General features: G+C 39.6%; 1 protein-coding gene across 1 annotated transcript; it reads right to left on the bottom strand.

Annotated features, from left to right (window-relative positions):
• Nucleotides 1–3,028: 3,028 nt before the first annotated feature.
• Nucleotides 3,029–16,872, bottom strand: MTERF3 (mitochondrial transcription termination factor 3). The gene is made up of 7 exons (XM_009583532.1): nucleotides 16,542–16,872; nucleotides 14,223–14,375; nucleotides 13,013–13,202; nucleotides 9,857–10,004; nucleotides 8,518–8,589; nucleotides 5,573–5,734; nucleotides 3,029–3,277 (listed from the first exon to the last, which is right to left on the bottom strand). The coding sequence occupies exons 1-7, from the start codon at nucleotides 16,870–16,872 to the stop codon at nucleotides 3,083–3,085; spliced, it is 1,251 nt and encodes a 416-aa protein (XP_009581827.1). The 3' UTR covers nucleotides 3,029–3,082.
• Between the last annotated feature and the right edge of the window lie 216 nt (nucleotides 16,873–17,088).

Genomic DNA, 17,088 nt, shown 5'->3' with positions numbered 1-17,088 from the left:
GCGGGAGCTCCGTCGTGACCGCCGCGGGGCGCCGGGCTGCTCTGAGGCACCTGCCTGTGGGCGGAGAGAGCGGCGAGAGGCCGAGGCGGGCAAGCTGAAGCCCATGACCCTTACGATGGTTTTAAATAACACTTAGGGTGTTGGAGAATCGGTAATTAAGCCAAAATTAATTAATGCTTGTTCAGAACAACATCACGCGGTCCGCTCGCAGCGTGTGTGCACCGCAGCGCCTCTGCAAGCTGGCAGCGGCTCAAAAATCAAAATACTTTGCCACCGTAGTCCCAGCCGTGGGCTTCGCTAGCGGTGCCCACCTTCTCACCAGCAAAGCTGCGTGGCCACGGCGCTAACTCGGAGCCTCCAGAGTGCAGGTGAACAACCACTGGCCTCACTTTACGGTAATCCAGCCGTCAATCAAGGCAGCCGAACTGGTGTAACTGGGTGCTGTGAAGACTCTTTAGACCAGTAACTGCAAACTGAGGGTGAGTATTTGCTAAAAATTAGTTTGTTGGTAAAGCGCAGTAAGCAAAGCACCAAGTCAGTCACAGAAAGCAGCAGAAACCTCTCTCTGCTCAGGTATCGCAGCTAGCAGGTGAGCAGCTCTGTTTTCTGAGGCACAGATCACTGCCTCTCCCCAGCAATTGCTTCAGACATGGACTACTGCATTTTTAAAGAAGTAAAATAAGCATGTAGAATTATTCTACAAATACCACTATTTCAGTCAGAAAAGCACGCGGCTGAATGTGATATGCAAGCAAACAGCACAGCCCAGACTGCACATCAGCAGACCGCAAAGTGTCTTTGCCATATTGTACCCAGCAAGCCTCAATTAATCAACATTCTCAATCAAAGGCTGCTAGCCCTTATCAAGAACAGCAGACTACAATAAGTTTGGTAATTCTAGGCCAAACATTTCTTCTAAAAATTTTTTTTCATCTTAAAGCCAAAAAGCATTTGGCACAATTCTCAAAAAGTTCTTGTATCCTCTCTCTCCTTTCCTTTTAGCACTCCCATAAAACCGTTTGCTTCCTTTCTTCATGGTATTTCTGGGAAGCTATTTTGGCATAAGCTCACACATTGAACATTTCAAAGAAACTGGTTTAGCTCTGGCAGCAATCATTTTTACATTTAAAAATAAAGGAATTAAAAGCTCAAAGTTTAAGACATTCAAAATATACATATTCTATAATATAAGGGTTTGTCACATGCTAATACAGATTGTCATAAGGACAGTGGAGTAAATCTGCAAAAGCAAACTCTTTACTTTGGCATTATGAGCCCACATACTTTCTATTAACATTAATTTTTACTAGAAACATTAATTTTTACTAGATTTTTTGAAGATTATAGTTTGTTACTAGCATTTAATACAGTCAAAATCTAAGTAAGCATATTGAATTAGTTAGGTATTTTTATTTGAAAGGAAGGAATGGGGAAGCGTTTAGCCATCACATTTCAGCCACCACTTTAGATGAAATATTATGCGTCTCCACCAAGAACAGTCTGCTTAACAGAGGATTTCAAGTGATCTTCCCAGGCCAACCGAGTGGGAAACACGAGAACGAAAGACAAAACAGAGCATCTCAGATATACATTGCAGACAATGAATGTGGCTTTTTACTGTGTTTCATGTGAAGATGCACCAGTAAACCATTTTGCACCCTGCTTGTTCTGACAATATTCCTTTTCTTGGGTGTTGTAATTCAAATTTCAAATTTTTATTTTGGATAAAAGACCCAAGTTGTGATCCAGAGATGACTACTATTATCATTCTTTAAATGTCTCTTTAACCTTACTGTATTTCCCACCTATTAGGGGAATTTAACCTTTTGAATTTTATTCTTCTGTCTGCATACAAAATCTTCTTCAGTCTCTTACATTTCTGTGACTCAAACTGGTATTTTAAGCTCCAACACTAAGCATTTAAAACACTGAAACTTTTTCATTAAATAAGCTTAAATCCAAATGAAAACATCTGGGTTTCAGTTTCCTGAACTATTTCAACAGAACGAATGGAAACTTCTAAACAATAAACTATCAGACAGTTTGCATTTGGCTTTAGTCAGTTTCTTCACTTTCACCAAATACACTGTGAAGCATTTGATAATTCCATATTAATGTGATTTATTTACTGATAGGATTAAGTACTTTTAATAGTCCCATGATTCCTAATGTTAGCATTTACTTCAGTTGTTATAACTGAGCAAGATAACTCTGTCAAGTATATGCTACAGCCTCTTTTCATATGGTTACTTGTATACTAAAGCCATACAAATGTCATTGGGGTGGGAAAAACTGCTTCCCCTCCTCAACAAGGGCAAGAGAAAAGTGACTTAAAATGAAATTATACATGTCCCTGAAATCTAGGAGGAGCTTATTTTCTTTTTGTAATTTGCCTAGATTCGGTCTGCCGATTTTCTTTGATATGTCAAACCAAGTTTCACTGAACAGCTTTTAGGATATTAACTTCAGCAGCCAGCTTCACAAACACTTCTGTAACCTGTTGAAAAATGCCCTTTTGTATGAGGGGCTTCACATATGTAACAGTGTACTTCTTTATAATGTACAAGGAAAAGAATACCATTATTGGCTGTTAAGATAAAAGCAGGTAATCACATCACTTCTTCACTACTGCATTAGCTTGTTCCTCTAATTTTTGGGAGGGAGGGTGAGGGGAAAAGACAGAGGGCGAGACAGGGAGTAAATCCCTAGCCAGTTTTTCCACCTCCCCAAACTCTGAAATTATTGAAAGAAAAACAAAACAAAACAAAACAACGCATCCACTTTAATTTACTTTTCTGTTAGTGTGCTGCATCATTCACTCTCAATTAAGTTAGCAATTAATTACAAGGATTGCATCAGTAGCAAACAACATATATTCAATTAATCCTTCTGAAATACATTTTTAAGTCACCATAAAAAAATACTACTGTGAGCCATTACATCCTACAAATGTTTCATAAGCAACAACTTCTTAAACCAGTAATTAAGAAGTTAAGAGACCATAAAGGGGAGTAGTTTTATGAAAATATGAAATATGTTTATTTCATAACTTTATTCTATTCCTTTTTACATGTGTTACTAATTAAAGTGTTTTCAAGAATTTTTCAAAGTCCTGTATAGAAGCTTTGGCGATCTCTGTACAAAACACCTCATCGGGCAAGGATACTAGCTGGTCCAGAGAGATGTAGCTGGGTTGTGCTGGGTCATACTGGGCTCTTCCCAAGAATGTAAGAAACATATGTCTCTCTTTGATTCGTAATAGCTTTGAGTTGAAAACCTAAGAAAGAAAAGGAAGAATCTTTTAGGCTGTCTAAATTTCAGACTCTGATGAATCTAAAATAAGAGCATTTTTTAGACAAAATGAAGTTCTAGGAAGAAAAATAATTTGCATCTTTTCTCTTATTTTTGTCAAACACCACGTAGGTTACATTTATATATAAATCTAAATTCTAAATAAATGTTTCAATACAATATGCTGAGGGAAATCAGGGAGTGATACAACTCTTGTAAGCATGATAGTTTTTTTTGTTTATATATAACTATATTACCTTGGTGTAATCACAGCCAAGAAAGCAGAGAGGAGACATTCAGAAACAGGGAGCAAGAATACCTAAGCATTTTCCCTATATTATCAGAAGCGTTTATTTATACAGTCAGATTCAGATGAGCATTGTTACAAGGAAGAAATGACCAGGTGACCACTTGGCATAATACAAATGAGTGAATTGCACAGTGGCAACAGAAAAGGTGAGTGGCTGCGCCTCCTGTCACAACACAGCCAAAACGCACAGTGCAGTGGTTCAAAACAACCACTTGTCTTCTGCTGCACAGCAATGCAGAAGACATTCAATACATCTTTGAAGGTATTTGTCACAAAAAGGATTCTAGACAGTCAAAGGCAAGAACAATGGTAAGAGAAACATGAAAGAAATCAGTGGAAATCTAAAAAGAGAGAAGTGGGGAAGGCAAGAGATGCACAGTTAAGTCTTAAAAGCAGAGATCTAACTTCGCATTTCTGAGCAGTACAACTGAAGAGAGATGCTGCTTTAGAGAAGATAATGGTGAAAACATGAATGCTAAAGCAATGAAAGCGAGCAGAGTTTTTACTAAAAAGGGAGACTACACTACTGAAGGAAGGGTTTAATGAGGATGCAAACTAATTTGAACTAGGACAGAAAGCAAAACTACTGTTCCTCTTCTGCCTTCCTTGAATTTTAAGAGGAAGTCAGAAGACAGGGAAAAAACCTTAACCGCCATTTATGGAGCTAACTGACAGGAAGGATGATTACAACAGCAGCTGTAAGCTCAGAAAGGATTTGACAAAAAAATCCTGTATGCCTCTTATTTTCAGCATTACTGTCATTCAGAATAGAAGCAAGAACGGATGGAGACAAGTATGCATTTGTGAATGCACAAGTTAATGGCCAGACCATATACAGACTGAGTTGCACTAGCCATATCCTGGAACTCAACAGTTTTTGAGGATGGAAGGGAAGAACAGGGAAGAGAGGGTGACTGCACCAAGAACAAGGAATAGAGGAAACTCTCCACCTAGCCTTCCAAACAAAGGGAAGAGAAATAACAAGGTGAACCACCACCAAGCCAACAATAAGACAAGAAGAAAGCGAGCAAGACTTGTGGTCACTTATAGGTCAAGGAAGGCAAAAGTGACACACGGATCGGAGTTATAGCAAGCATCCTTGTTAAGTAAAGATATATTAAATAGCAAGATGAGTAATCAAAATCCTGGGGCGTAGTTTTATTTCCCCATATAATTTTGGCTTTTTAGCCAGTTAGATTAGACAGTTAGATTCCCTACTAGACTTACTTAGGAAGAAAATTATTGCAGTTCAGAAGTTGTAATTTGTGCTTTCTTTTTTTCCTTGAAAGAAGCTAGTATGACTGTTGTCAGCACTGGATGAAATGACTAATGCTTTCAACTTTTAATTTGTGAGGGAATAACAGTAATGAGATAGAAAAAACCAAAATAGTCATCAAGAAACTAATCTATTTTCACTCCTGTGATTTTTTAGCTATTGCTGCAGCAATAGGAAGATCAGTAAGAATCTGACTGCCTAATGGACAGAACTTCTCTTACCTTTAAACTATATTTTCAGATCCTAGAATCTATAAAATTTCATTTTTAACTACACAAATCTGAAAGAAATGTTTTTGTATATATGTTATCTAATGAACAGATCTTCTGCATGATCTGTCTTCTCTTGTGTCTCTTAGCTAGGTCAGATTTCAGGACAAGGAATCTCTCAGCAGGCAAGTAATCTCTCTTGCATGAATCCAGAAGAGATGAGCATGACTACTTCTGTTGAAAACTTAAAAATTCACAAGACAGGGGTAGTGGTGTCACATGTGCCAGGGGAAGAAGAAGGGCACTTCCACACTGGAATCCTCAATGGTTGCTGAATTGCTAATAAAAGTTATCCCAATTAGAGTAAAAGCCACAGACAAGAATTCACGCGTGTCCTGCATACAGTGAGGCTCCACCTTCAGCACAAAACTAGTGAAGCAGCTATGCAAAGAGCACCTACAATTTATTCCCAGATTAACAGCTCACCTGGGGAAAGCGAGTAAGCATGTGGTGGGGAATGCCCATTATGTTGTGTAAGTAGTCAAATGTCTGTTTGAGCCTCTTTTTATTTGCAGTTAAAATCTTGGGGGTTTTAAACACAATCTGTTGAATTTCATTACGCTGAAAACCAAGTTCAATCTGACAAACCTGAAAAAGAACACAATTTTATCTTCAGAAGTCAGCTACAAGAAACAGCTTATTTTAACTGAAATAAACTAATGCAAAATTCTTCTACCCTTTGTCATGCAGCAACAAGAATGCAACCTACAATAATATCTGCCACTCCAGTTCGTCTTGAGTCAGATAGTGTGAATTATTTATCATTCTGGATTGAAGTGTAATTTGTTTACAGAGATCCCTGAAGTAAAGATGACTTCTGTGAATGCTATGTATTTTTCAGCTTGTCTGAGATATGAACAAAAAAGCTGCATCTCAGTATGCATGGCAGTTACAAGCACAAAAATTCTCCCCTAAGTGTCTTTCATCAGTTTCAATACCAAGCTGTCAAAAGAGACTTGACTTTCTAGCTGTGGAGCTGTTGAGCTCTGTAAAACACAGCAATCAAATAGCTAGTGACTACTTTTGTTAATGTGTTATTTCTTTTGCTAATGTATCCAAGTTATATTTTTATATTAGGGAGTATAATTTCAGTCCTGTAGTCTTCAACTGAAGTCTGTTGAACCTGAAAGAGATGTGTAGAATATGTGGTGTATTCAATCTATTTTACAGTTGGTTAATGTCTAAAATAAGATGTCTTTTTCAGAGACTGCCTTGACTTCAATTATGGTTTCCCAAAAGGAAAACAAAACACATTTTTTCAATAAAATCATGAGCACTCCTCCCAAAGTGCAGAATGGCAAGCAGTTCATTGAGTTGTTGAGAAAGGAATTCAGCATACAAGAGTGTCTGGTAACTCAGCCATTTCTTCTATCCTCCAGTGACATTTACAAGCAGCTTGTTTTCAGTCATGAAGTGGGTGTGCTTGTCAGTCAACATAACCAGACTTTCAAATCCAACTCAGGTATTTCTTCAGTTGGCAAAAAGGTGGTGCTTTTTGTTTTTCGAGTTTGATGTGCCAAGACTGCAGCTCTTTTCCAAAACTGCCTGGCAAATACAAAGGGAAGGGCTTAGAATCTGGGTTTTGAAGCCACCTTAGGACTTCCAGATCCTTACAAGGAACCTTTTCTAGACGTGATTATAATCAGGTCTTTCAACTCCTAGTTCTTCCTTATCTGCTTCATAAATATTTGCATAGTATTAGAAATACCAATCAACTAAGACAGCATTCAAGTATGAAGAGATGTGTTTGCACTTTAGTGGTGTCTTCCACAGATCTGAGTTTGCAGGGGTAACTTACTGCATTAAGATACACAACTGAGAGTAAGACCTGATGGTTAAATCAGTGGAGAGGTATAGCTGGCCCCACTGTAGAGGTAATTGAGGCAAGCATCTTGAGCTTTTCTTTTCTGCTCTGTGAAATGGAACAGCTCTCTCTTGACATAAACAGTGAGCTCAAGTCTGAATTGCTTTGACTGCACTCAGATTGACAGTAAACATATTTAATATTCAGTAAGTCTCTAGACCACATATGCTTACTGTGTAAGCCCCAGCAATATTCAACGTACTCCATATGATTCCCACAACAGGCAGTGGTAATGCAAGCTTTCCAGTTTTACCCTATCAGTGAATCTGTAATTGTGCTTGATGAAACCTTCAGAGGATGGAAGCTCATTTAGTCCATGACTGCTATCTTTTAACAACCAGTATCAGCTGCAGCAGTTGTTTCTAAGTAACAGCCCACTCAGAATGAGGGATACCACCAGATCACTTCTGAGCTGCTGGTATATGGTTTCACTTTCTGAGAACTGCCTGCCCACCACCAGCTTAGGACATACAGGTCTGAACCCAGATTCTGAATCTGAGACATCCAACCTCCTGAAAGGCTGGAGCTTCTAAGTATCAGCAGATTCTAATAGCGAGGACCTAAAAATCCTTCCTCTCTCTCTAGAACATGTTAAAAATAAGGATGCTACACTATACACTTTTTGGTAGATAGGTAACATAGTTGCAGAGAACTGAGGATCTTAAAAACACATTCATTAGAATATACTGAATCCCTAGCCTGTGGGAACAATGTTCATTAAAAAGAAAGCACTATTAATTGGAACAGTCTGCTACTTTCCAGTCTCCTCCCTTACCACACACACATTTTAGATTGCAAGATTCCCAGTGTTTAATAGTTTCAGAGCAGTGAGTCTGTCTGAAAATTATATATTTTAATTCACAGTTATGCATTATAGGATAATGGGATTTCTCAAGTTGTTACACTACATCATGCTGTTTGGCCTAGATGGCTTTACAGCACAATAATTAAACCAATACATAGTTACATTTTCAAAAGGGAAAGGAGTCCCTGTGGGTTTGAAGTTATTTTCCCCACAGTTGTTAATAACGACCATCTGCTATCAGACAATAGGTGTCAAATGCACATTTTGGCAGACTAGCTACCTGCCAAGAGGAAAATAATCAACTGCACATTTCTTGCTCCTAAATCCAAGTTAGCAAAAAAACATAATAATTAAGGAAAAAAAAAAAAAAGGAGGGAGCAGACCCTATTTTTCATTCGTAAAGAAATGGGTAACAATTTGTGTCATCAGATAGCAACTTTGGCAGGAAGGGACCCAGATGAAGTTTCTAACCTACATCAAAGTAGAAGACAGAGCAAGATACTGCTCCACGTATGCTGTAAGCTTGCAAGCTGTAGCAGAAAAGAAATTGTTTAACAAAATCCTCAGTTATTTTATATCTCCACTAAAATTATTTCATTAAATTCTTTCTGTACAGGATTCTCCTCCAGGAATTTTATCTTCTGACAACTCTTAAACTATGTGGATACACAATACACTTTTAATATCTACTAATAAGCTCACCTGAAGATTTTCTTTTACAGGCTCTAATTTGCCAGTCAGTAGCCTTGGAAGACGAATTACCAGATCCTTTGTCTACAATTAGGAAAAGCACACAAAGGAAAGATTATAAGTGAAAGCTTATTTGTGAATCCATCTGTGAAAGAAAGATAGAGATCTCATATAAGCTTTTTCCCCCCCCCCCACTTGGAAGAGGGATGCACTTTCACTTGCATTTCATTTTATCTCTACCCCAAAGATGAGTTTGCATGAAGCAGCAGTATATTAAGATGCAAAAAGTTACTCAAATATGTTTGTTTGGAAAACAAAAAATAACGTAGCTGTTGTAAAACAGACAGGAAGAGGGAGTAAAAGCATACCCCAAAAGTACAAAGCATGCTCAAATGCCCAATCTCTCTCAGTGCTCAAGTTGTTTCTTCCCACTTTTTTGTAAAAAGTAAACAAAACGCTACCTGATAGAAGCTATAAAAGGATTTTTTAACTGCAGTGGAATTTGTCTACCTCAGGATGTGGTTAGACTATAGTATTATGGCAATACAAGAAATTACTCCACGTCCGCTAAGCCATGTGATTACTTGTAATCCGCCCTGAGTACAAGGCAGTGACTAAACCCTTTTCCAGAGAGATTTCTTACCTCAAGCATGGAAAGGCCAGCAACAGGCACTGTGACAGCTATGACTGTTCAGCTAATAGAAGCCAATAGAAGAACACCAGATTCCACTTGAACTTGACATTTATTGCAACCCCCAGCTACTGCAGGAAACAACTAACACTGCCCACTTATTCCAGGAAAGTCCAGCTACTACCTCCTCTGAAGATCCCGAAGCATGGTTCTAAACACCTGCTAAGCACGTAATGTGGTAAGCACTCACAAGTGAACCCCAGGGTTACTCTTGGTGAGCTGAGCATATGATTTGGCATTTACTTTGATATGATATTCGCAGATCAGACTATTTTTCACCAACGAGTCAACTATGTTACAGTATCTTGAAGAGATGAAGAGAGCCAATTAATTTTCTAGAAGTTAAAAAAGTTGTTGCTCTCTGTTTCAGCAATGGATTCAGTCTTCTGACCCACCTCAGATAATAAAACTGGAGACATAGATGCTTGTTTGACAATAACCTGCAGATCATCTTCAAGAACTGTACTTCAGGACCTTTGAATGTTAGATGTCCATATTACTCCTATAAACAATTGAAATCATGTTATCCTCCTATAACCCTCTGTGTTACCATCAGTAACGTCACTAATGTTTATGGATAACTTCCAAACACTTGAAGTATTCATGTTCAAAGGCCTTACAGTTGTCACTGACAAAGTACCTAAAGACTTCAGTCTTTACCTTTTTTACACTGAGGCCAAGCTCATTTTTGAAGAAACCCAGTCTGTTATCCAGCCTTTCCACTGAAAACAACAGCAAATATGGAGCTCTTGAGACCATCTGAGCAATTTCTGCCGTACCAAATTTTTTTGATTTTAGGTAAGCCACTCTAGAAAGAGAACAAAAACAAAATAAAATCCAGTGATGAAAATTTTATTGCCTCCATTTATTCAGTACTTGCTTAAATTCCTCAGTGATATCTTATAAATGGACAGATGTTCTAGCATTAACATGCAACCCTGCCAAAAATAATTAGGGGGAAATCTGCAGTTATCATAAAAGCAAAATACCATCCCTTCCAATTAATTAGAAGTAAAATAAACCTCAGAACAGAATGTCAATACCAAAGACAGATTTTAATTCCTTCCAGCTGTACTGAAGCAGATAACTATGTTAACCTACTTTTAACTACCAGCCTGTCTCCTAGATTGCAAACACATTAATAGATCATCATAGGGTATGGACAAGAAGATATATACAGCCTTTTGCTATTTTAATGAATTCCATTTCTACTGCTGAAAGAACAGAGTACTATACCTCATACATCCCTGTTTTGCCAATAGCACTGGAGTAGAAATATCATACAACAATGCTATCTGTAGAGACATTGTCCAAAAAGACATTTCTAAATCAGCTGAAGTTACGTTTGTTACAATAGGTCCCTACTTTCAGTCACTGGTCTGAGGATTTAGTTACAAAACATCTGGTTGTCAGAAAGGAGAACGAGTTGACTAAAGTTTTTATGTTTAACAGAGCTTGCTTGCTTGCTTTCTTTCCAACTCAAAACTTCTTCCAAACTTTGTTGAATTCAGGAAAGTGAAATCCTATTTCAAGTAGTACTTGCAGTAGATTATTACCATAGCTCCCAGAAAAAGGAATGGGGGGAAATACAGCACACAAAATAAAAAGAGACATGATTAACCCACATTCTACCATTTGCAAAAAAACTGAAATACAATTTGAAGAGGTTCCTTTGGTTATAGATAAGCATATACAGAAGTATTTGCTGTCAAATGAACTTGAAGCATACAAGAACTGAATTTATCTGGCAGTAATTAAGATCCTAAATGGATTGCAGAATATTCTGCAGAAGCAGATATTCAGCAAAAGATGGACTGTGTGTTAAATCATGTCTTGTGGAGAGAAAAAAATAAAAATGCCTTCCAGTCACTACAACCTCTGTCTCTTTCCACAAACCCTAAAAAATGAAGTCATCACAAGACAGAAGATCCAAGAACAAACTCTAGAGGACCAATTCCTAACTGAGCAGGCACCCCAATGCAGAAGGTAGCAGCCTAGGCTCCAGACAATGCTGACGGAACTGGCTGCAGGAGCCTCAGAGACAAGGAGAGGTTAGCAGGGGAAGAAATGCAGAACACAACAATAAACAATTGGCCCTTCAAAAATTATCCCATTATGTTTTGAATGCTGCAGCTTGGCTACACTATATTTCTTCCATTCAGTTTTTCAAGGGCACAACTGCCAAGCATCCTAGAAACAGCTAAATGAGCAGATTAAAAATAAAACCTTTTGGTTATCCTGACTCCCCTCCACTTGTTTTCTGTTAACAAGTCATTAAGATTCACACCTGAAGCATTTCTTCACATCCTGGAAGGGCAAGAAGCTTAAAAGAGGGATGGCAAGATTGTAATAACCTGGATCTAGAAACTGGTATATTAAAGAAGCACAATCATCCAACCTGGCCGAAGTTCGAGATAAATTTGTGAGTGTTGGCACCAAGGTTAGCCCTCATTCTACTACAGGGGTCAGCAGTTCTCTGTAGCATGTTAACAGTTTTAAGTCATCATTAACAGTACCGTAAAACAAAGCATCTGGTGCAGCTGCAGTACAGACACTGATTTGCAACTGTCAGAATTGTTATGAATTATGGAATGTTTTGACTTTTACAGTGTTTATCTGAAGTTAAATGCCAAATCTATTGAAATTTGTGTTTTGTTTCCTGGCAACGTGGAATCCATAGCAATAAAACATTCCAGAGTGATGTAACCAATACCATGTCCATCTGCACCGAAGTGTTTATGCAAAGGTGATACTCGGCTTTCAAAAGACAGCTATCTGAGACACATTCACTTCACAGCCTGCCATACACCCTCCGCAGCACACTTACTTTAAAGCTTGCAGGAACGCATTCACCAGAGCCAGAGGTGAACTAACTGAAAAATCAAGTTGCAGAAAATGAAGAAGAAATTGGATTTCCCTGTTCAGCCCCTACTTTACTAACCAGGCAGTGCCACAGGACAGTCACTGAAAAGCAAATCTGACTCCACAGGACAGTTAGAATGTTCATCGTAACAAAAAATACTCTCTTTAGAAGAATATAAGCAACTCTGACATCTAGACTCAAAGCTACTGCTGAAAAATGACACATGTTCTTTTTGGATATTGTTTCTGAAAGGCCACTTACTGAACAGGAGGATGGAAGAACAGAGGAGAAAGAAGAAAAGTCAGGTCTATGTTAGACATGAGTCTACTAATGTGCCTGTTTCAAAAAAGCCGTATTTTCAGATTTCTGTCTTGGACAGCTACTACGTGCAAAAGCCAAGCAGAAAGACTTTCTTTTCTGGAATTTTTAAAGACCAAGATGTTTTGAGTTCATTACAAAGTGCACACACACAAGTTGTTCTGTAAAAGAACTGTTGAATTAATGGAAGCCTGGAGTAATTTTAAAAATAAGAGCCCATTTTCCTGCTTTTTTTTCTATAATCAACACACCTAATGGAAGTATGAATCAGAAGAATAAAGCAATTCCATTTCAGAATCAAACTTCTTACAGGTACACGCCAAACAAATACAGCTGAGTAAAGAAAGCTAGGATCTCTGCGAGACACAAGTAAGTGCTTCCTCCGTGGCACAGAGACAGGGATGAGCAGTAAAATTTGTTAATGGGACAGTTTTCAGGTGGATCAGGATGTTGACTCGACTTACTATACCACCACATGTTAATGCTGACTGATGGAAAGGCACAGAAACATGGAGCTAGGGATCGAGTGAGAAAGGAAGCAGCAGCAACACAGGTTCAGACAAGGTTAAGCCAACTGGGAAACTAGATCTTCAAGCCAAGGGGCTTAACACCCTGCTGCTATTTGAAAGGCTTACCTGGTTTCTAAAGCTTCCAAATCTTCAGCAAGGATGTATGGATTTTTGGTCAGGAATGGTCCCAGCTGATTGTCTTCTACACCCACATCCTTAAGAAAGAGAAGTATTTTTCTTATATCTTTTTCAAAGTCCAAGGTCAGTAAGAGTTGACCTGCCTTTTGACGTTTCTCCACTTGGGATAAGTCAACTCCTACAACAAACAAAATTAGATATTGTTTTAATTAAACACAGACCCTACTTCCTATAAATGTTTCAGGAAGGCATGTTGAAATTTATAGGACTACTCCTTTTTTGCACTGATTTAGCATGCTTCAATTGCTCAACACAGCAAGGTCACAACACCTTGTATATTGTGGAAAGATTCCAGATAAAACAAGCAGTCATTTTAGATGCTTTTGCAAAGTTTATTTTTTGAAGGAAGACATTTGCAGTGAATCCTGCATGTGAGGAATCAAGTACACTAGCGTGTGCCACTTGTAGAGACCTACTCCTGTTGCACGGAAGTATGTGTCCAAGGAATTCCCAACTCCATTATACAAGGGAGGGGAACGATTTTGCAGTGAAGTGCCTTTGGATACTGGCTCACACATAGCAATTTGTTACTGCACGGAGCCAGATCTCCCTCTCTCAAATATTTATTTCTCCAACCTCCTTCTAGTGTTCCTTACACTTTTGGGAAACGAGGTGGCCAGCAATCTTGAACTCAGCTATCCCTGCACAGTCCAAGTGCTTTTTGATGAGAAGTAAAGTTCTCTTCCATCCCTTCCTCCTTGCCTCTCCAGTTTACTGTGCCCCACTTCTAAGGTTCTCCACAGCAACCGCTCTCCTTCCTTCCTTCCAAGGACGGAGAGCTGTAATTTCTTTTGCAGCACATTAAAGCATCCTTAACCAGCCCAAAAGAAGAGAGACCAATCAAGTTACACAAAGTGCTCCCCACCTCCAGAAGTTGTGGGACATGCCTCCTTCTAGCATCCACAGCACTAAGGGACTAAAGCTAGCCAGCCTCGTCTTCAACTAATACAGCATTGCTAGTGAGTCATGCAGTCCCTTCTCTCTTTCTATTTACCCTGGATAACGTTCTGCTGCCCTTAGCCATTGGTCACTATTCCTATTTTCAATTTTACAAGGCAGCCAGTAAGATTAAAACACAAATTATAGAATCTCCAAAGCTCCAGATATAGGCAAACTACAGAAACAAAATCTCACATACCTAGCTGGACGAGTTTCGCCAGGGTTTCTGAGTGATCAACATAATCTCGGAGTGTGGAAGATTGAAGGGGAAGAAGCGGTTCTGCAATGATCTGTACGGCTTCTTCCTCAGAAATCTCCTCCAAAGCAGACGAAGGTGGGATGTCATCCCAGTCTAAGAAACAAATACAGAAGACCCAAATGCATTTTGTGAAAGACAAAGCTGCTCCCACCAAATGCTATACAGATCTCTTAAAAGCCATTTCAACATGCAAGAACGCTGTGCATGAGATGAACAGTCAATCAATTATTATTTGAAAACATATGAAAACATAGACTCCACTCCCAGTTTTTGTCTCTGTTCCATGTCCTTGTCACTGCCCATCAACCCTTGCTCATGTGGCCAGATCTGAGCGTAGTACCCAGCAAGCCTGCCTTCAGTCTGCTGCCTTGATCACTGCAGACAACAGATCACATCACCTTCTTGAAAAAGAATCTTCTTTCATGTCTTCACAAATACATTCTTGCCTGATCATATCCAGACCAAAGGCTACTGCAAAGGTTATTTTTCATAACCTGACAAGCCCACTACTTTGTGCCTTTTCTGAATCTGATGTCTGAACTGCAGTTGTTTTAACTTTGAAGGTATTTCACAGCCAACTCCAACCAAGCTATCATGTCTTATCCATTACAGGATGGCTGCTGACTGCCACCACCTCTAACAGCTGAAGAAGTCAAGCTCCATTTCCTACTCATTAAGGTTTGCAAGTGAACACCATTATGCTTGTTTCACCTTAAGTGTTCCAAGTCACAGAGCTCAGTGTCTTTTTAAAAAATATTTCTCTAAACTGATCTAGCTCACAACAGCTAGATCAAGATTACTGTTTTGCAGGCTGACTGCTAGCATCCACCTCAATTATCAAACTGATTACCGATCAACAGCCCTAATTATAAACTCTTCAGGATGGGGATTTTCTGTGTCCTGTACCTTCGCACAAGGACTTACTAGAGACTAGGGTAACACTCTTCCATGTCAAAAAAACAAAGCCATACCAGAGCTACCAAGACAGGTTCCAAAATAAGTAGGAATATCCTATTGTTCTAGGAAGAGTTGCACAGACTAGCTCAATAGCTGTTGAAGGTCTTGCCACTTATTTTTCTCAAAGCCTCAGAAACAAAAGCACAGTAAAACGTTTTTAGCAACATCTACACCTTAAACAATAATAAGAATTCTCTAGGAATCTATATGGATATCACGCATTTCCTTTCAACTTGTTGAGGACCGAACCAATATACACCAAGGTCCATTCTGGAAGCATAGATGCCCTTTTTTTGCCACTCTAAGTTCTTCAAACGTCCGATCAGGAAACATACCTCAAGTTATCCCCCCAAAAAAGTTAGCAATTAGATTTATTCCATTGTATACACTGCCAACCAGACAAAATGCTCCACACACACACATACAACAGTAAGTCTGCTGGCAGATAAAAATCTGGCATGTAAATAAACTGCACTGCAGGTGCAGACACATACGAGCTGGCTGACCTGTCAGTTCTGGTGCAGCACTGTTTCCAGAACCAGCTGCACAAACACACAGATCTCAGTTGCAGCTCTGAGCCACCCCAAAAATAAGCTCTGTAGGATCCAACTTGGCTGTGCTCAAAGCAGAATCTGAACATACAAGACTGCTTAGTAATCCAGAGCAAGTTTCCTCAGCATACTAGAATTATTTTCAGAGGGTGGTATTTTTTTTATCCTCACTTAGATATAGAAGCAGAGAAAAGTGAGGTAATTTCCTTGGCGCCACAACACCAAGGCAACCTTGTATCTATCTCCTTTCCTCAGGAGACGGTTTGACGAGCATTTCTCATCAGGGCAGTGCTTAAGCAGGCTTCACACTCTGCTGCCTCCTGTTGTTCATCCCTGATCATTCAAACGGCTGCTTTGTGCGAGCTGCTTCAGGGGTGGCCTCCCGCACTCCTGCTCAAAAAACAAAAACCCAAACAACAAACAAACCCCTTTATTTTGTACCAGTACAGCTATGAGGGAAAGGCAAATGCTCAGCTGCTGCAGGTAGAGTTACAAAAAGAAAAGCTCTTCAAACAGCAGCTCCAGACCAACATTTCTACCCAAAACATATCTTTATCTCGGCTTAAAGGTATTCTTTATATACTAGAGTGACCACAGGAATTCTGCGTTAACTATGGGGCTAAAAACAAGTGAAAGTCAGGTACTTCAGATAAGTATTTTAGATAAACAGGCCAAAAAAGGCAAACCAAGGGTAATACTTGAAAGCATGATTTGGAGATTCGGGAGAAATGGTATCCCTAAGGCCTCTTACCTTCATACAGTATTTTTGCATTCAGGTCAGGTAATGTTTCTGCTTTTGCTTGTTCCTGTTTTACTGGTGGAGGCAAGTTACTTTCGGGAGAAGAAAAGGATTCATCCTTGGCACTGTCAGGCGGAGAACAGCTTCCTACAGATACGTGCCTGTGCGCCTGCAATCTCCACGGAAGAACGTCATTTCTAGAGGGCAGCCCAGTCAGAGGGGAGATCCCACGACATGCCCGTGCGGTGCTGCTGCAGCTCCTCAGCCTTCCAGGAAATTCGGCAGCACGGGCCTTTTGCAGCAGGCAACACCCGCGGGAGACCTGCCGAGCCCACAAAGCCATCTTCCACCTCAGCACGGCATCCTGCTGGGAGAAGAAGGGCTGAGGAATAACACAAGCGCTGCCTCCCCTCGCCCGCAGGGCTGGGAGCGCGAGCGTTAATTCCCCGAGCATTAAAGCAGAAATTACTCGCTACAAAGCGCTCAGTAGCCGCTTTGAGGCTTTAAACGCGTGACAAACGGAGGCATAACTGAGGAGAGGAGCCGGCTCTGAATGCCA

Source organism: Fulmarus glacialis, unplaced genomic scaffold, assembly GCF_000690835.1.
Source record: "Fulmarus glacialis isolate BGI_N327 unplaced genomic scaffold, ASM69083v1 Scaffold51588, whole genome shotgun sequence".
In the NCBI taxonomy this organism is placed as follows: domain Eukaryota; kingdom Metazoa; phylum Chordata; class Aves; order Procellariiformes; family Procellariidae; genus Fulmarus; species Fulmarus glacialis.
The sequence above is the reverse complement of the archived record's forward strand: the minus strand, read 5'-3'. Positions and strand labels throughout refer to the sequence as shown.

Excerpts from the sequence above, each read along its gene's own strand:
- MTERF3 (XM_009583532.1), bottom strand. The coding sequence starts at position 16,872 with ATGGCTTTGTGGGCTCGGCAGGTCTCCCGCGGGTGTTGCCTGCTGCAA. Across the intron at positions 13,203-14,222 it reads GGCGAAACTCGTCCAGCTAG|GAGTTGACTTATCCCAAGTG; the intron begins GTATGTGAGATT and ends TGTTTGTTGTAG. Across the intron at positions 10,005-13,012 it reads TTGGAAGCTTTAGAAACCAG|AGTGGCTTACCTAAAATCAA; the intron begins GTAAGCCTTTCA and ends TTCTCTTTCTAG.